This window comes from Camarhynchus parvulus, chromosome 1 (assembly GCF_901933205.1).
Source record: "Camarhynchus parvulus chromosome 1, STF_HiC, whole genome shotgun sequence".
In the NCBI taxonomy this organism is placed as follows: Eukaryota; Metazoa; Chordata; class Aves; order Passeriformes; family Thraupidae; genus Camarhynchus; species Camarhynchus parvulus.
In genome coordinates this window covers 30,504,292-30,524,981 of record NC_044571.1, presented here as the reverse complement: position 1 = coordinate 30,524,981, position 20,690 = coordinate 30,504,292, and the positions used below count along the sequence as shown (strand labels likewise).

Below are 20,690 nucleotides of genomic sequence, written 5' to 3'. Positions count from 1 at the left end.
CTCCTGCCTGTGCCCGGCGAGGCCGTGAGCCTGCCCCGGGCAGCGCGGTGCCGTGCCCCGCTCCGGCTCGGTTCCCGCGGCCACCACGCCGGGACAGTGGGCTCGGACAGGGCGCGGGATCGCCCCCTGAGGCGGGGGACGAGCGGGGAGGGCGTCCCGAGCCCGCCGAGCGGAGCCGCGCAGGGGTCCCGCCGGATCGCCCCGGGAGCCAGGGCCGGGCACCGGGCGCAGTCCTGCTCGGCGGGGCCGGCGGCGCCGCCGGGGGCTCCCGGGGTCAGGCTACCGAGCCGTCCGCCGGTGCGGAGCGGGGATATCGCTACAGACATATGTAAACGTGGGCACGCCGGGGTTCGCTCGCGGCGGCGGTGTGAAACCATCCTTGATGCGGAGCTGCTCTTTGGTTGAGGTTTTTTTCCCCTGCTTCCCCTTTCGTTCTCTTTCCAGCGTCTCCTTTTCTTGGATCCTCGCCTGTCTCCTCCCACAGAACAAGAGAGAGAGAGAGAGAAAAAAAAAAAAAGGTCACGTATGTTTGGAAAAATATGTAGGTCAGTGGAACATTCCCTGCACTTGTGCACAGGAGCCGGGGCGGGAGAGCTCCTCCGCAGCCCTCTCGCTACCCACCGCCCCAGCCCGGCCCTCCCGGCGCCCACCGCGGGTAGGGGGGCGCCTAGCGCCGGGGTCCCTTTCCCCCTCCCTGACCCATTTTGAGCAACAGCCTCGCGTTCGGGCGCCCCCCGGCCCTCACCCCCCCCAGCTCCCCCCGCTCCCTGCCGGAGAAGGCGACGAGCGGCGGAGGAAACCGGTACGGGAGATCCTCTGCCGCCGGCGCCGCGGCTGCGCCCATGGGCGCGGGGCGCGGGGCGCGCCCCCGCAGAGCCGCCGGCTGAGGGCGCGGGGCGGTGGCCCGGCGGCGGGGGCAGGCGAGGGAGGCGGCGGCGGCGGGCGGCGATGAAGGGCCGGCGGAGAGGATGCCCCCGCCTCGCCCGCCGGGCTCCAACTTCGCGGAGAACTATCGGCCCCGCAGCCTCCGCGCCCGCCCTGCCTCTCCAGGCCGCGCGTCCAACTTAATGCCCCAGCGGGAGCCCCAGCCAGCAGCCCCCCGGCCTCTGGCCTCCGCACTCCCCGCAGCAGCCCGGGCTCCCGGCGGCCTCCCGGTGCCGGCGGAGCTCCTGGCCCCGGCGCGCGTGGGTCCCGCGGCGCCCGGGGCGGCGGCAGAGCGGCATGCGGCGGCCCCGCGCACCATGAGACAGGGCACCGGCACCGGCGGCAGGCAGGAGGCGGGCAGCGTCCCCGGCTCCTCGTCGGCGAGGAAGAGTTTACCGGCTCCCGAGGCCGGCCTCCTGCGCGGCTGGAGCAGCGGCGGCCGCTGCCGCAACGGCACCGGGAGGCACCGGAAAAGCGGCGGCATCCAGCTCGCCGGCACCGGCGGCGCTTCCCGCGCCCAGGTGGCCACCGCGGACAGCAGCAGCAGCGGCGGCGGCGGCGGCGGCTGGGGCTTCCCCGCCGCGCTCCCGCAGCACCGGCACTCCAGGTAACGCGCGGCCGTGCGGCCCCGACCCTGCCTCCGTCCCGTGGGGCGCCCAACCGCGACACCCGCCCGGGGGGCGCCCGCCCGGGGCACCCTCGCGGGATGCTCGGCCACGCGTGACCCCGCGGCGGCGGCCGGGGTCAGCTCTGCGGGGTCCCCGCTCCGCGGGGGTCACGGACGTGCCCGGTGGTGCGGGGTGGCGTGGCTCTGCCGCGGGAAAGTTTCCGTGGGAAGCCCGCTTATGTGCGGCGTGTCTGTCCTGGCCGGGCTGGCGGGGTCCGGCCGGGCGGGCCCCTCCGTTTGGAAAATAAGTTGTCCCCTAAGCAGTCCTCCTCGCCATCTCGTTTTGGTGTGGTTGGACGTTTCCTGACTTTGGGGATTCCTATAAGCTAGACTGGAACAGGGTCTGCGATGCGACCGGGCGGTGTTTGCTCAAGGAAAACTTCCAGTAGGACCAGTGGGGATTTTGAACGGGTGAAAGCTCCCGGGGGGAGCAGGGGTTGTGTCGTGTGCTGGGAGAGCCCTGCTGCTGCAGCAGCCCTGCGCAGAACTCCCCTTCCGCGTGTTTGCATCCCTGTGTGGAGCGGGGTAAACCTTAAATACACGGCCGAACGGCAGCACCGGATTCACACGGAGCAGTGCCGTGGTGTTTTCCTCTATGGTCACTAGCCCGATTTGTCAATTAACAAGCACGCTCATCCAGAAACTTTGCTCCGTACTCCCTAGCTGTCTACAGGATGGCAGCTTACTTTCACTCAAGTGACTCAGAAATAATTAGCGGTTATAAGCGTTACAGCCAGCAGAGGAACTGGGATTTTTTCATGGCGCTAAATCTCCAGAAGGGCTGTAGGGATCTCTCGGATGGGCACAGTCAACCTGAACATTCAGTTCAACAAGTGGCTGTCTCCTGAAGTGGAAAATGATCTAATTTACCCCAGTGTGAGATGTTAATGCCCTAAACGGTGGGTTTAGTTTGTTTGGTGGTGCTAAATAATTAGAGTTCACAGTGTCCAGACATAGCCAGCTCATCATCCACTGATCCACGTCTGATTCCGAGAGCTGTCAGCTGGTGGAGGGCCCATTCCTGCGTACATTTCAGTAGATGAATATGAACACAGAGTTGCTCTGCAGAGATGGCCAGGAGTATTTGGAGAATGTGATTGCCAAACTGTACATTATTTCGCTGAAGATGTGAAAATGAAGGTTTTCTAGAGCTAGGTATGTGACATAGGGTGATTCCCCAGGGTGATTCCCCAAGCTGGCAGCACTTCTGTGTCCTGCACCAAAGCCTGGAGAAAGTAAGCTTTGCTAAATTAGTTTTCCCTCACAAATAAAGGTGCCTTCCTGCACGTTTGCAGGGTTGAATCCACAGAATTAATTTTTTTTTGCCCAAATCTCTACCCTGAAGCACGCAAGAGCCCTTGAAGGAGTTGTTTTTTCATCATAGGCAGCAATGTTGTCTAAAGTTAAAATTAGCTAGTGCTTTCTAGTACAATGCTCTGCTGCCAGGTTTTTTTGCTAGGCTTAAGCCTAGGCTGGTATTTTGCAGGTTGAGTGTCTGATGAAGACAGACTGTCTTTGGGAAGTTTCAGATTAAGTGGTTTGGTTATTTCTGAGATCCTGGTAAGATGGAAACTTGGTCTTTGACAACGTATTTGATGAAGATGGTTTAGGTTTACATCCTGCATTAGGAGACCTTGATCTATCTGGGAATCTGAATTTTTTTCACTATGCTAAGAAACTTTCTTTGAGACTTAAATTCTTGTGGCATCATGTTTTGGAGCAGGGAAAAGATATTTTTCTTGGGATCATCTTGTGATGGGGGTGTGCCTTTTGCTGATCCTCTGAGAATCTTCCAGAATTTCTCTCCAGTATAATTTTTACCACAATTCTCAGGGCGTGTGCTCTTGGGAGAGAACTTGTTGAGGGCTTGACCATTGTACTCACTTGAAGATGCTCTCAGCACAAGGCATGCTGAACATCCCAGCACTGTTAGAAGCTGAGCAACTGCTCCTCTTCCTGGGAAGGATGAGAGCCCTCCAGCTGGTGGCTGATGGGCTGAGTGGACTTCCCCCCCAGTTATTCTTCCAGGGTGTTGCTTCTACAGTGAGTGCAGGAGGGAGAATTGAAAAACACTTTCTCAACTGTGTCTTCGGTGGCAGAGTGTGCTTGGTGATGCCATGGGAGGGTGGAGGAGGAAACTGTTTAATTCACTTGCATGGTGACAAAAATTGTGGGACTAGAACGGTCCCACTTCTGAGAAGAAGTACTGGTGATGGATACATGGAGAAATTGAAGAGCAGAGATTTGAGACAAAGGATTTGTGGGGTCACAGATGACAAATCTTGCGAACAAGGTGCAGGGAACTGTAGATAGAGGTGGTAAACCCAGGCCAAGAGAAGGAATGGTGGAAAGAAGGAAGTTGACACTTGTCGTGTACAGGGACTGGAGATCTGAGCATGCAAAACCACAGTGGTTTCCATTCTTTCAGTAACCAGGGCATGGTACTACTACCTTTTCATCCTTCTCATTTTCCTCCCCACACTGCCTGCTGTGTGTTTCAGCCCCTGCTTCTGCTTCTTTGCCTCTCCCCTGGATTGGTAAATGTCATACAGTTAAAAATAACAGCCAAATACACATTTTGTATGCATTTAATTACTTTTCTTTCTGTGTTAGATGAACTTAGGTAACTTCCATATGTGTTTATAGTTTTGTGTCTAGGCTCTTAGGAGAGATGCACTTGAATTGCAGATTTTTTTAGAGGAATCATTATCTGTATAAAAAATTAATTTTCCTGGATTTGGTTTAACTGTCTGTCGATCCTTGATCTTAATAAAACTTCTTGAAAAGGTAGGCTGAGGCCATGCAAATATTTGTATTTTAGCTAATTTAATTCAGTAAATAATCTGCATCAGCTGATAGACTGATTTTATGAGTCTGACTACTGAAGTTTGAAAAGGAAACACCATGTAATAGCATTTAAGCAGAATGCATAGATGGTGGTGGATTTATTTATGCAATGCTGCTTTTGGTATTGCTGTTTTTTGGGAGGGACTAAAGCCATTGTGACATGCTATGGGACACAGAATATATACTTATATATATATATGTATGCATGTATGTATGTGAAACGGTATATTACCAGCTGAATTCAAAATGACAAGAACTGCAGGGCAGGAAAGGCAAGGGGGTGACAAGGGATGTGGGTCACGTAGGCTCATGCTCTGAATAAGGAGCTGAGAAGCTGCAGATGTGGTTCATTCTTTGCTCCTTGCATTCATCTTGTGGTGGCTCTGGGATGTGGGCAGATTAGATTGAGGGATTTAGGGAAATGGCTTTCTTGGCCTCATCCACATAAATTCAACGTACATTTTGGGGATAGAGGGATAAATACTGGTTTTTATGCTTCTCTTCCTGTGTTTCTTCCCCCTGAAGGCAAACTATGAGGCTCCAACTCAGTCCAACCAAAATGTTGGTTTTAATTACACTTTGGTAAAGACACTCCTGTTGCTTTATCCAAGGACCATGGCAGAAATCAGTGTTTATTGCAGGCTGCTTGCCACATTTGGGAAGAATAGTCTTATGCATCCCTAGTGCTAGTTTTAATTCTGCTTCGGTCTGAAAATCCACCTGTGACTTCAGCAAAATAAAGCTCTCACAAAACTCAGGCCACTGGTGAGCTTGGACCTCTGTTACGAGGAAATAGTATTGCCATACTATAATACCAGATTTATAGTACCCCATCTGCCTGCTGTTTCTTGTCCTCTCCTTTACCAGCAAGCACTTTGAGGCAATGCCATCTCTTTCTCCTGTGTCTTGAGGCAGGTAGCATGCCTTGAGCATCAAGATACTCCAAAAATGACCATGTAAATGGTGGGAACAGGGTGGTTATCTAACCTTCTCCTGCTTGGGCACAAGTCTGTGTAAAACAGCTGGGCTTCAGCTGGCCTGATTATGACAGAAGGTGTTTTTCAGCTGTTTTACTACCATTCTTAGGGATCTGCATAAAAGAGAAGATTTATAGCCAAGTGGAATGAAGATATGGGAAAAAATTTAGAGGATGTGTATGTACATTTGAGATCAAAACTGAAATTTGGAAATTCAGGTATGAAACCTCTAATTTCAAAATGTACGGGAAGCACTGGCATGACAGAGTGTCATCTACTAGGACATTTCAATCAGCCTTTCTTCTTGAGTATCTTCATGTGATATAAATGTAATATGCATGTCAGTTGAAAATAAATAGAAGAAAATATATCTATAATCATAGAAATTAATTGCTACAGGTCGCTGAAAGTGCCAAAGCTTAGACAAAATTTTCCATGGACAGCTCAGAAAGAAAAAAATCAATGCAATGTGCAGATGTGAGTTAAAAACCAAAGGGAACTAGAACATTAAGATTGTTTTTAAAAGGATGGAAAATAATAAAAAAGAATCCTCATTATTTCACTGTAGCAGCTGTAATGTGCCGTATCTTCAGTGTCCTGTGCTGTTGATTCCCCCACATCAGAGATGGATAATGGCGAGGGAGAAGGTTCAGAGTGACGTAGCAAAGGTGATCAGAGAAACACAGTGACTCCTGTCTCAGGACTGACAATGCTGATAAAGTGATGCAACACACATCTGTAAAATTAAGCAAAGCGTGGAGAAGGCAAACCAGGAATGACTGATCACAGCCACAGCAGCAGAGGGCACTGGACAGGCAGTTGCAGGAATGGAAACAAAAGGAGGTTGCTCTTCACGTGGCGTGGTCAGACTGCTGAGCTCCTCACCACAGGATGTGGATGCTGAGAGGTTACATCAGCTAATGAGGTGACTGGATGAGTTCATGGAAGAGAAATCCATCAAGGGCTATTAAATTTAAAACCACTGCCTCTGGCATAGGAAGTTTTGAGCTGCATATTTTGGAAGCTTGGTGAGTATCCTGAAGAAATACCACCACTGGTTTGCCTTGTTCTTGTACTTGCTTCTCAGCACCTGTGTCTGGCCATGGCTGAGAGGGGCTGCTGAGCCAGGAGGTCTCCCTGTGTCTGCTCTGCAAAACGAAATGGACCAGCATCTGGCCCCACTCAGTCCCCCAGGCCAAGATGCTGCTGGTGGCTTGTTCAACCTTCCCTGCTCAGAGCTGGCTCCATTGCAGCACATCTGCCATGGAACAGGCTGGTTGGGAGGAGCTAGTTGAAGTGCTCCAAAGAGGAGCCAAGGCATAGTACAGAACTGTACCTCAAAAAGCTGTGTACACTGCTTGAGCGCCCTCCTTGGTGTCCTCTTGTGGAGCTGTGCAGTCATGGTGAGGATTATCTTCTTGGGTTCAAGTAGGTTCAGAAAGCAGTTCATTCAGGGAAGCAATCCCACCTGAAGGCACTGAATAATGAGATACAATGCCTGGCTGAAGAAGTCCCTGCTGGGAGACTGTAATATTGCTACATGCGTGCCCTGCTAACACAGGCTTCCCCAGCCTTCCCTGCTGCTCAGTGTCAGGGAGAGGATTTGGGCCAAGGTGGGCATCTTCCCTGCTGAGGTGTTGCTGTAGTTAGAGTTTCATCTGTCTCTACAAGACCAGGCCTTGACATTCTGTACTGAGAAGGAGAGGACTGGGAATTAAATTTCTTCAGTTATCCACTGAATTTAAGCACTGGTTAAAACAGAAGTGTTGTGTTGACTGCTGTTTATTAAACCAGACAATTTGCTTAATCATCTGAAAGACAGATTTTAAAGCCATGGATTGCATTTATGACGGCTGTGCTAAACCAAAGGCTGTATTGCTGTTTACTTAAGCTATGGTCAAAGCACAATGTATTAAAAAACAGCTCGCACTGATGGTATTTTGCTGCCTTTTGGATGAGGTCTATTGCTATTAAAACAACAAGCACCATTCCCAAACTCAGCAATGTCTTAAGTCCTTCTGGTAGTTTCCTAAATTTTCCAGACGCTAACTGATACAGAAGCTCCAATGCAGCACTTAATGGAGCTCACAACTGCCTAGCTGTATATTTTTGGGCTACCTTATGTAATAAAATGGCAGGCCCTTGCACTGCCTGCACAAACAAGGTTGCATAAGCAGCCCGGGGAAACAACTGGAGCTCCAAGAGCCCTCCTGAATCCTGCACGTCTTGTTTGATCTCATTTAACATTATTTAATAAGCAATATTAACCTTTTCCTCTCTTCCCCTTCAATTATCTAGAACCAGTAATACTGACTTAATTTCATATACAGACCTCACTTTTCAGAGAAGTCATCAAACTTTCCAGTCAATTGAGCAGCCTTATGTCTGGGTAGCCTTGAATTTTCTGTAATCAGCACTCAATCTAGTTAAAAATAAAAAGACATTAAAAACAAAGCCTTGAACAGGAAAGTACTTGTTTTTCACTCTCATTTCTAATTTGGTAACCATTCTTAAAGTTCATCACTATGGTTTGTTCTATCAAGGGATAAACAGTTTATTATTCAAGCAGCTTTGGGGTTTTTTTCCTTTAAAAACAGACAATGCTATTCAACCATTGGGAAGAGAACCAGCATAAGAAAATTGTAATCAATTTGAACAGGCTTGCAGATGGCAATGAATTTCTTTAAGCATAATGTTAGCCCTGCAAACAGTAATAATTGAGTTTGATCATTTATTATCCTTTTATCATTGATAAGCAGACCAGACTGTTTTTCTCTTGATTCCGTCTGTTAGGTGTGTCAAATTTTTAAGCTGGAGAACAATTTTAATAAGGCAGCTACCACCTGTAATCTCTAAATCAACAGGTGGATGTAACCATGCAAAACCTGAGCATTCCTGGTTATCTGATTGAGTCAGTGGCTGAATAAATCTGACTTTGAACATGTCCTAGATTTATCGGTTTGGGTGGGACACCTCTCATTAATACTTTGGGAGAATTGACATATTTCCCATGTTATGCATAAGAACAGTATGCTTGCAAAATCTAGTCAATACTGTGTGCACCATGATCAGCTAGAGATAGGATATTTCTCTGTTATTTCTAATTCTCATACAAAATATCTGCCACGGTGTTTTTATTGGTAATTCTATGGATTTTACTTGTGGTATTTTGTCTGTTCCTGGTTTTGACATATAAAACAGGAAAAGGTTTTAAATTGGAGGCTTTGCATTAGACATACCCACATTCCAGTTACACTTCCAGCCAGGGTTCTTTTAGTTTATAATTTATAAAGGGGAAGACAGCTATATGATTTCTACATGGGCCATTAAGGCCAGTATTTACTCAGGCAAAATCTTCATCCTGTTCATCAGATAAACAACGAGTTGTTATAATTTGCTTTATCCTTGGCTATAAGATGAGAAGAACATTTTATTCTCCGATCTACTTTTTACTGCTTTTTTTTTCATATAGTAATACAATATTTGGGAAAAATAGTTTCACATAAACAGCCTAATCAAACAATAGTTCTGTAAAGGAGCTGGGTGCATTTCCAACAATTTCAGCAAGAGCAAGACTGATGAAAAATAAATAGGTCACTCATAGTCATTCCTGTATTTATATTTTTTTATAAGAAGGACTGAAGAATCTTCTTTGTTTATGGGCTGCCACTGAAGTCGATGGAAGCTTTGCTGGAATATTTCTGGGCCTTTAATTTGACTGTTTGTAGAGTGGCACCAGTAATTTTTTTCCATCTTTTTCTTTCTTTCCAGCACGAAGGACCTTATTGTCAGCTGACACACACTGATGTAACTCAGCTCGTTGTAGCAATTACATTTATACTGCCTGGCTTCTAACACCCTTATTTATTCAAAAATGCATCATCTTTTTCAACAACAGAATATCTTATTATATCTTGCTGTTATTCAAGTATAAGAAATGAAGCTGCATTTGGTGCCTGTCCTGCTGTCCTCATTAAGGCAAAACTCCCACTCCCATTAAGGCAAAAATCAAGGAGAGTTCAACTGACAGAAAATTACTGACTCGAGTTTCTAAAAGGTCTAAACTTTCTCACCTTCTGGGTTTGATTTTATTTTTTTAAATTTAATTTTAAATTTTTATCTCACCTTGTGTTCTAACTCTTCCCTCTCCTTTCATATTTCTGGTTTTGAATCTTTAACTTCCTTTACTAGGATCTTTTTTCTTTTTACTTCTCTCAGGTCTTAGCACCTTGTACTTTCCACCTTGCCCTCCCCTCCTTTCTTCTCTCCTCTTACTGTCTCGCACTCTCTCTCAGTCTGTTATTCTCACCTTCACTAACTACAGCACTGTAAAAAGTTGATATACATCATACATGTTTCCAGGAATTTCATTTAGCTTGTTTAGACCCCTTCTATGTACAGGTGCTTATTTTAAGGTACTTGCCTTAGGGCAAAGCAGCAGTTTGTAAGATTGGTGATCCAGGCAGAGATTTATTTGCACAATATTCATCTCAGTAATCCTTCCTCTTCTTCTGGGTAGAATCTTAGAATTTCCTCTGAAATATTGATGCAGGGTTTCAGTAAATTGAGTTTTGGGCTGATAAAATAAATATTTGGCATAGTACTGCAGTCAGAAAAAAATACTTGCGGATTTTGAAGTCTGTGTGAAAGGGGTTTTGTTGAGGGTGACAAAACTGGAAATCTCCAGAGAAATGGGTTTTATTCATAATTCTTCTACTGTGCAATGTTATGAGCTTAGACCACATACATAATGCTTTCTGTGCATCACTTCTCTGATCTGTAAACTAGGACAGCTTTACAGAGTATTGTAGGGTGTGAACAATTCTGGGTGCCAGTCAAAACCAGATGTCAGAGGGGGGCACGAAGCAGGGGGCTCTGGGATGCTAAACAGGCCATTGAAGAAAGAGGAGCTACAGTAAGGGGTTTTTTGGGCATTGATCACCTCTGTGGTTAGGATACATCAGGGAGTACCTTGTCACTTTGCTTCCAGCTGTGCAACGCCTGATGGCTTTGGAGCTCTCCCTGGATGTGCCATCTCCATTGGTTTCCTGCACAGTGGCTCAGGTCCCCTCCTCACCCCCCTGCCTCTTAATTGTTTGTATTTTTCAAATGGAAAGCCTTTGGAGAGTGCCAAGTATTGTTACTTTCTTGCTGAAATGACTGAAATTTGTGTTCTTTGTCACAGGACCTAATTCATGCTTGTGAAATAAATAGTTGGTATATGGCTTCTTAATGTATAGTGTAACATTTCAAGCTAAAGCTATCAGCTTTCTGCTTCTCAGCATCTGGATCCCTGCAGACATACTTCTTAAAGCAAAAGACATAACACTAAACTTGCTTATTCTCCCTTAAACAAGCAAATACGTTTTCTCTTATGGGAATGATAAAAAAATAATTTTTCATGGTGCCCAATTGCCTGTTATTCTGGCAAACCTAAAATTAATCAAAAACTGCAGGCTATATATAGAGAATAATGACAGTTAAAGAAGCATTTCTTCTTTGATGCAATTTCGGTTTGATTTTCTTAAAACCCTCCTCTTCCAAAGCCCCATTTCCACTACATCTGAACAATAGATTTATTGTTGTCAGCTGAATGAGAAATTTGATAAAGATAGCTTTTCTATTTCCATTAAAAATAGATGATTTTTCAGAGGACTGAAGGATGAAAGTTCAATTTTTAAGTCTGAATTTCACATTTCATTTGACCAGTCTATAATATATATATTTTTTCAAAGTCCTGATTGGCATTGGACATGACATATTTCTCTGCATATTTTTTCTCAGTGTGAAACTATTAGAGGGTCATTGCTCTGGTTAATGAAAGAGGGCTGACATTCTTTGTACGTTGTGAGTGTTAAAATATTCCTCTATGCAAATTGTTCCCTTTAATAAAAACGTTTAAATAGACATCTAAAAAAATTTATTTAACAGTGTTGAAAAATTCAGGTTACATTCATTCATAATCTATGATATCCAGTGGTACGAGGTGATGACACATTTCAAATTTGCTACTGTATAATTAAGAGGGGATTCCATATAGGAGATATAAGCATAAAAACTGGGTATGGCTCTTCATGATACTGCTGGTTTTGCTGCTGAATTCTTCAGTAGTTTTGTTAGAGTGTATAATCAGTTACGCTTGTGCTGATTTAATCAATTATTCTTGTGCGCAAACAAACAAACAAACACACACAAAACCCGGCTAATTTCAGACTGTCTTTGAAACATCAGAGCTAGAGATTTCACTTACAATGAAAGAAAATACTATTTTCAAGCCCCTAGAATGATTTTAAAAATGGCAAAGATATATTTGGGAGCTATCATACTTTTGGGTACCAGCAGCTGTATATCCTTATGCAAAAGTGGATTTGGCTGAAAGACCAATTTATAAATATTGTGTTTGAAGATTGCAGCAAGCTTTCATATTTTCAGGACATAATGTAAAATGTGCAACATTTTTTTCTTCGCTTCAAGAAGTTTGAGTTTAAACAGCTTGGTATTCCAAATCTAATGAATAATGGCCAACAAACAAAAATATCCATGGCTTCTTGAATCATAGGGGCTGGAGACCATTCTGTCTGTGGAAGCAGAAAGGCCAGCCTGCTGTGGTCAATCTGAACACCCTCCTGCGTACTGCCAAACTGTGAAGTGGCTTGGCAGTGGAAAATGCCAATAAATAACCTGACACTGGCACTCCATGACTTCACATCTTGTGGTCTATGAGCTTCCAGGCAAGCAACAGCCTGCTCCTAGCTGCATTGCTTGGAGAAATCAAGGGAGTCAGGGGAACGTCTCATTTTTCTGCTGGAAAATGAATCTATTTTTTTCCTTTTTTGTAGTCCTCCTCTGCCTTGATCTGCTGTTTGGGGAAGTGAGGGGTGTAGTGGGGGAGGCAAGACTTATCTTTGATCTGATGGCTCCTTTCCTTCTGGGCTGCTCTCCAGGAAAAACTTTTTCCCCCTTTGGGATACAGTGCTTTCCATGGCAGAGGCTCTGCAAACAGGAGTGCTGTGGAAGATCCTGAGTTTGCCTGACATGCGTTTGACATTTTCGCACAAATTCAGCAGAGCAGCTTTATTCAGGTAAACACTTAAGCACATGCTTTTCATTACTCAGAATTTCATCTGAGTTTCTTTCCTGAATATGGAAAGACTTAAGCACATATTTAGGGGCTGAACGGGTCTCCAGTCTGACTCATGTATAGAGCAGCAAGGATGGGTTGGATGGAAAGGGAGCACTCATCGCGGTAGCACGGCAGCTGTGAAGTAAGATGTACTGTCTGAAAATCAGAGTGCTACAAAGGGGCCTTGTTCTTTTTGTCTGTGTATGTCTCAAGAAGAGGAGCAGGCTTGAACTTTCTGCTTTTGTCTACTCATTTCTTCCTCTGTTTCTCCTTATTTTGAATTACTCTGCATATGGCTTGGATGATGTGACGTAGGTTTATAATTAGAATTTTTTGGTTGCTCTGCAACCTCATGTTTGTCAGTTTTAAGATTCACCCATCTGGTACCCCAAGAAGAGGACAGTGTTCTTTTGCAGAACACTTTTGGCTATCTGCATGTGAAGACGGTGCTGTATGCTAAGTCCTCTGAGGATTTCTCACATTGCATCAGCCACAGAAGGTTTCTGAAATTTATTAAGTATTTGTCAGCAGTGAACACATACCCAAACCTTTGGCTCTTTCTAGCTACTTCATTCATGAAAAATGTTTTTTCACAGTTTTGTGTGCAAAACTTAAAGTGACTCAGGCACTGATGTAACCTTTCTCGTTTCTTTTGAGGATCTGAATTATGAATCTAGATTAATGTTTTGCAACACAGAGAAGGAAAGAGAAAGGCACTGCAGAGAGAGCTCGGAAATTATTGTGCCAGATTGTTTTGGTGAGCCACATCTTGTCTGTTCTTAAACTTCTTTGCTGACACTAGCCCATGTAAGGGTACAGTGGTAACTTCCTCTAGCAGATACGTGTTGTGTGCAGGTACTTTACTGGCAAAACTAAACTCTTTCCCTGAGCAGAATGAGCTATCCCAGTAGAAGAATGCTTCAGGGGAGCATAGTAGAGTTGGCAGAAAAATGATTCCAATATTGGGTCCATTGAAGGTTCTTTCACATTCCTCACTGACAGTGTCCCCCAAAATCTGAAATACAGCCTACACCTGGATAGAATATGGATAATAGGTTTCAAAACCTCAATTGATGAATAGCCTTAATTGTTGCATTTCTTCTTGCATGCTGACTTGAGCATGACTACAGTGGAAGTCACTTGTTTTGGGGGCATTATTGTAGGGGGATAGAATATAAGTAAATAAAGGAAGTATAGAATGTAATCTTATCCCCTAAACAGTTGCAGCTGAGCTAATTATTGAGATTTAGGAGCAGGCCTGATGTTAACAAGCCACACCTGTAGCCAAAGAGTGCTATAAAAGAGTGAATTGGTTGGTTGAGGGGAATTGGAGTCAGTTGGCTACTGCGAGGACAAGGAAGAGTCAGTGCCTAGGGGAGCTGCCTGCAAGAAACATCAAGGCAGTGTGAACCTCTAGCAACATGGAACTCTTGCAATGTAATGACAACAGATTATAATGTAGGTAGTGTTTCACTTCAGGGCAGCCCCTTTTTTTGCATTTTATTCTGGAGTTAATGTTTTAGAAGTTTCTTCCTAGTCTTGTTTCATAGCTAGTCTGCAGATTTCTTTTGGAGAAATATATTTGATGTGAATCTCCTCTCACTCTGCTAAAGCATGACATCTCTTGCAAACCATTGTCTTAGAGAGCAAAGCAGTAACTGGGAGTCATAAGATGTTTCTGGCATGAACTCAGGCAGCACTGCCCATATAGTGTATTTTTCCATTTAAGACTGATTTCCCATTGTTTTCTCAAATCTTAGTCATTTTGGCTAAACTCATAATTGCAAGACTGCTTTTATCCATTGTATTGATTTTGCATGGAAAGGTTGTAGTGAAGGCTATAGGTGTGTATTTTCTGAGAAACTGCTAGAAACTTCCCTGATGTCTGACAGAGCCAATGCCAAGTGGCTCCAAGACAGAGCCGCTGCTGGCCAAGGCCAAGCCATTCAGCAAAGGTATTAATGATTTTGGGATAACGTACGTAAGAAGGAAAAAACAGTTAGGGGCAGGAGTAACTGTGGCCAGAGAAGAGAGGAATGAAAATAAATGAGAGAAACAGCTCTGCAGACACCAAGGGTGGTGAAGAAGGAGGGGGAGAAGGTGCTTCAGGAGCTGAGATAGCCCTGCAGGCTGTGCTGAAGGCCACGGTAAGGCAGCTGTGCCCCTGCAGTCCTTGGAGGTCCACAGGGAGCAGATGCCACCTGTAGCCTCTGGAGGATTGCATGTCACAGTAGGTGGATGCCCAAAAGAGGCTGTGACCCCATGGGAAGCCCACACAGGAGCAGGCTTCTGGCAGGACCTGGAGAGAGGAGCCCACAGTAGAGCAGGTTTGCTGGCAGGACTTGTGATTGCATGGGGAGCTCACACTGGAGCAGCCCATTCCTGAAGGACTGCACCCTGTGGTAAAGGGACCCACACTGGAGTGGTTAGTGAGGAACTGTAGCCTGTGGGAAGGACTCCTGTTGGAGTCTTCCATGAACTGCCTCTGGTGGGAGGGACCCCACTCTGGAACAGGGGAAGGACTTCTTTCCCCAAGGCAGAAGCCGTGGCAGGAGCAAAATGTGATGAACTAACTGCAGCCCCCATTCCCTGTCTCCCCATGCCACTGGTGGGTAGGAGTTAGAGAGTCAGAAATAAAGTTAAGCCTGGGAAGGAGGGAGTGGTGGCAGGAAGGTGGTGTTAAGATTTGTTTTACTTCTCATGATCCTACTCTGATTTGATTAGCAATAAATTCAATTAATTTCCCCAAGCTGAGTCTCTTTTGCCCCAGAAAGTAACTTGTGGACGATCTCCTGTCTCTCTCCCCATCTTCAACTCTTGAACCTTTCATTACATTTTGTGTCAGCTATCCAGCTGAGGTGGGGAGTTATAGAGCAGCTTTGGTGAGCACCTGGCATCTGGCCAGGGTCAAACCACCACTTCCATGTGCATCTCTGCTGCTAATGCAAAGGATGATGCTGCCTTACTCCCAACTCTGGACAGCAGTGTGTCAGAGCAAAAAGCTGATCTTGCTGATATTTAGCCTTTTATTATGTGGATGGGTTAATTGTCAGCTGTTGCATTTTCCTAAGCTGGATTACTGTGCAGCCGTGCAAGTTGCAGAGATGAGAGGAAGACAAAGGATCTCCTTTGAAACCAGTGTGTGTTTAAGCCACTTTAGAGTAACTGCTGAACTTTTTACATCTCTGGATGAGAGAAGAAGTGGGGCTTCAGGGGAGCTGAGTGAAGAAATGGAAGCAAGGCAGAGACTCAATTTGTACAGGTCAGGCAAGGACATGATGCACTGGGCTGAAAAATGGACCAGGAGGAGTGGGAACAGTGAGCATGGATGGAGTTGAAAATGATGACCAGCAGGAGAAGGAACATGGGCAAGGAGCAAGGGAGACAAAGACATTTCAGCTGTAATCCGTGGCAGTGAGGAAAAAGAAGAGATGGAAAAGAAGCCCTTAGTACAAGCTTGGCTAAGGAGGTGTGATCTACTGGAAAGAGAGGATGTCATGAAGGGAGCAAGCATGGAGCTGAGCCTGGAAGAGGGAGATTGGGTGGCAGCATGGGAGGAAGAGGTTGGAGGAGGAGGGTCTTTGCTCTGAGAGGAGTCTGAAAGTGGGGTTCTGAGGAAGTATCTGGGACTTGGTCAGCCACAAATGGAGATGAGCATGTGCTCATCCTGCACTGTATAACTGGGGTCAGGAGGAGTCTGAGGTACAGAAGGAGGCATCAATCTGACAGTCAGGAAGGACAAGCAGAAAAAGCTGGCCTGTGTGGGCTTCTGGGAGGGCATCCCAGTGCTGGCAAATGTGGTGCCTGTCTGTGGTGCCTCAAAGCCCAGCAGGAGAGCCCTCTTATGGCTTACCTCTTACTGCAGCCGGTTGTCCCTTCCTCCAGCAGGACCCTGTGACCACACTGGCTGATGCAGCTTGATAGATGTAAGGAGTGGAAAACTGCTGATATTTTGGAAATATCACAACAATGCCAAATAGTGAGGTTTTCCATTTCTTTAAAGACCTAGCAAAAGTCACACACTCACAGAAACTGCCTTGAATGCTACGGATGCAAAGCTGAGCACTCAGAAATTAAGAAATAGTATAATTAAGTCTGCCTGTGTAATTTTGATTTACTCCCTTCCTGTATATTCATTGTTATGCAGTACTTAATGGTTTAGTAATCACACTGTAATCAAATAATATTTTTGTTTAGTTGTTGCTGATCACTTTAAGTCAGCTTAATTCACTGGCAGTTCACAATCAGTTCACTAAGTCACTTCACAGCTGCTGGCATAAGCTGGGATGGGCAGGGGAAGGATGTGAGTCCTTTTGTGCCAGCAGTGCTAGCTCAGCCTGGCCCAAACCAGTACTCAAATAACAACATTACTCTCAATGTAGTTGGGTAAAAGTTGGCTTCAGTTTTATTAAACATTGGTCAATTCAGGCAGATTTTTAAATGAGGATATCCTTGTTGCAAAGAGCACACATACCTGCAAAGCAAAGACTAACTTTTCTCATGAATATATAATCTCTACTTCTTAACTCTTCTGGCTGAAAATAGGAATCATCAAAATTCCCAGGCAGACACCAGACTGCAGAATTTCAACCCAAGTGGTTTAATCATGAAAATGTTCCGTACAACCAAGTGTGGTGGTTTCTTCTAAGATTCTTGAAACTGGAAGAACCAGACAAGGCTTCCTGGCAGGCTCTGTCCCCAGACTGCTCCCTAGAAAAGGGAGAGAAGCTGAGAGAGCTCCAATAAGGCTAGCCCTATATAAAATCCATATTTCCTGCACACTTTCTTGTTTGTTTTCAGGTGTTTCTGCTGCTAGAAAACATTGGGTTTGGTATGTTTAAATAATCTTCTTGAGATTTTAAGTTATACATTTTATCTGGTTTAAGTAAATCAATAAAGATTTTTCCTTACTAATAAGTACTAACTTTTATGACTATCTTGGTGATATAATTTTCATTTTAAAGAACTGTGCACCATTTTTGAATCTCAGAAAATATCATTTGCTCAAGTTCAGAATTATATGAAGCTTTAACAGTTCTTTCTGATAAAAATTATTTCAAGATTGTCAGTATGTAACCAAACTCTTGAGATCAAACAGATTTTCTAATTATTTTTTGATCTTCTAATTGCATCTTTTAGAAGCAGATTGACAGGCATTAATGGCAGTGTTAATGTATATTTATAATTTACTTTGTCTACAAAGCCTTGCATAGAAGGACTTTCATTGTCTGTCTGGTTACTCCTTAAGCTAGGGAAACACAGTCTTTAAGAATCTTGCATTATCTTGCTTGCTGAGCTAGAATTGCATGTTTTGTAGTATATCCTTGACTAAACAAGGTATTAAAACTTGTGCTTAAGTTTGAAGCTATTTTTATTGCTAAAGTGACTTGATTACCCTCATACATCAATGTCTTCAAGAGAGTAATAGGTCTTGTTTCTATCATATATTTTTACACTCCAAGCCTCTATGTATGCAAAATAGCATTCTTTAGTTGTGAGCTCTCTGAGAACAAAGCTTTACAGCTTTCTGCTGTGCAAGGCTGGAAAACTTTGAAAAGTAGAATAATGTAAACAGTAAGAATAAAAACCTGTGTGATGTCCATATGTCATGTCCTGTCAGATTGATGCATTGACTTGCCAGATTACAGGTTTCAGTCAGGAAAAAGCAAAGCAAAGTGGTGAACAAAACTTTGACCTGGTTTTCCATATAATTAAAATAGTAGATTTGAACTGATAGAAGGCAGTGGACTTGGCTGAAAAAATTGAAAGCAAATCAGTTACCTGTTAGATGGCTCTTCAGGAGAGAGTAATTCTTTCATTTATCTTGGTGTTTGGAGACCAAAAGCTCACCCATGGACTTCTGAGGGATCCAGTTACCATCTGAAGTCCATTTATAATGGCTACAATAAATACATTGTTGTCATGGTAATACGGTGATCAAAGCCTGAGGGAAAACTCTAGCATTTCTGTGGATCATAGTGTAAGATGAAAGAAAGACTTGACAAGAAATAAGATTGATTATTTTATTTTTATTTGTTTTTTTCCTCTGGACTCACTTCAGCAGGTTGATGTCCTTTATATGTTGGGGGTTCCAGAGCTGAGGTCAATATTCCAGAGCACAGGAGAGGGACATAATTGCCTCTTTTGACCTGCTAGTCACACTTTTGGTGCAGCCTAGGATATGGTTGACTTTCAGGGCAGTAAGCACACAAGTCCTTTTCCTCAGGGCTGCTCATAATCCATTCTATCCCCAGCCTGTGTTTGTGTTTGGGATTGCCTGACCCTGGTGCAGGACCTTGCTCATGGCCTTGTTGAACTTCATGAGGCTTGCACAGAGCCACCTCTCAAGCCTGTCCAGGTCCCTGTGGGTGATTTCCCTTCCCTCCAGAGTGTCAGCTGCGCCACACACCTTGGCATTGTTGACAGACTTACTGAGGATGCACTGAGTGTCGCTGCAAAGATGTTGAACAGCGCTGGTCCCAGTACTGACCCCCAGGGAATGCTACTTGTCCACTTGCTCAGCAAGCTGTTGACTTCAAATCTTTCAGTGCAACCATTTAGCCACTTCCTTACCCACTGAGTGGTTGATTTATCAAATCCATGTCTGTTCGGTGCAGGGACAAAGACATTGTGCCATACAGTGTCAAATGCTTTGCACAAGCCCATGTAAATGTCAACTGCTCTTCCCTCATCCACCACTGCTGTAACACTGTTGTAGAAGGCAACCAAATTTATCAGGCACAATTTGCCTTTATTGAAACCATGTTAGCTTATCAGTCACCTCATTTTCTATGTGCCTTAGCATAGTGAGACTGACTGGCCTGTAGTTCCCTGAGTTTTCCTGTCTTTTTAAAACATGGGAACCTTCCCAGAAAGATATTATGAATTTAAATTTAAAGTTAAACTGTTTCAATTTAATAGTGTAATCTTGCATTAATAGTGTAGGCTTTCAATTTAATAGTGTAATCTTGATATTGTTAGTACTCAGAAGAAATAATGCTGTCATTGTTGCCTGGGAAAAGTGATAGCCTTCTTCCACAATTCAGTTTCTAGTTTTCATGGCACACTTGACACAAACTGGCCCAGCTGAATCATAGAATCATTGAATCATCAAGGTTAGAAGAGACCTACAAGATCATCCAGTCCAACTGCTCACCTGGCACTATCACTGTAACCCCTAAACCACTAATCCACATCACCCAGCACCAGATCCACATACCTGTTAGACCCCTCCAGCGATGGTGACTCCACCACCTCCCTGGGCAACCAATTCTAATGTCTGACAACACAAAGAGTGAATTTTTTTTTTTTTTTTTTTTTATGTCTAATCTGAATCTCCACTGGGTCAGCTTATGAGTGAAGGCACAGCAGAGGGGATCGGCCCCCACCTCACTACAGCTCCTTTCAGGCAGTTGTACAGAGCAATGAGATTCCCCCTGAGCCTCCTCTTCTGGAGCCTAAACAACCACAAAATCGAGCCTCCTTGCAAGGCCATGCAGGGAAGTTGCTGTGATCAACTGAAAGGATTCATAGTGAAGTCTATTAACAACTGAAAGATGAGGTTTCACAACAGACTACAACTTATTTAAGTCCACTCTGCTATCACAAGTGCACTTTGGTGGTGGAGGACCAGTCCCATTTATAAATGCCAGATTTCCCTTTGCTGTTCCCTGCTCCTAGCTGGGCACTGCTGCCAGTCGCCTTTGCTGTCTTAACTAATGAGGCATCTGAAGAAGTCCTGTCAGCTTTCTCTATCAGAAAATAAAACAAAAAAGTAAAGGATGGCTATTTGTTTTTTGGGGTTTTTTTTGCCAAATTACAGAATTTAGTGAGCTCACAGAAGGAACATGGACCAGCAGTAAAGATCAGCAGTGCAGGAGAAGCAGGACAATCAACCACGTCTGTTTGGTGGCCACAAGCCAACTTGGCTGGCCCACTCTTCATGGCTTTGAGCGTTCAGGATGTAGAGCCTGAACTGCCTGCTCACCTAGCAGGCAAAATGCATGTCCCCAAGGAAGTTCAGGATAAAAGGGAGGCTTGAAATACTGCCTTCTGCTGTTTCAGTGCCTTATGAGGGCTGTGCTTAGGACCATCTGTAAGGCAGGAATTTAAAGCCACAGTCCCGTATGCATTTATGCAACAAATCTTCCCC

General features: G+C 44.9%; 1 protein-coding gene across 1 annotated transcript in view; it reads left to right on the top strand.

Annotated features, from left to right (window-relative positions):
- Positions 1 to 960: 960 nt before the first annotated feature.
- NPAS2 (neuronal PAS domain protein 2) overlaps positions 961 to 20,690 on the top strand; it is a 104,942-nt gene continuing 85,212 nt past the window's right edge. The window contains exon 1 of the mRNA XM_030946839.1: positions 961 to 1,531. Within this exon, the coding sequence (XP_030802699.1) occupies positions 969 to 1,531 (563 nt within the window). The 5' untranslated portion in view covers positions 961 to 968. The remainder of the gene's footprint in view (positions 1,532 to 20,690) is intronic.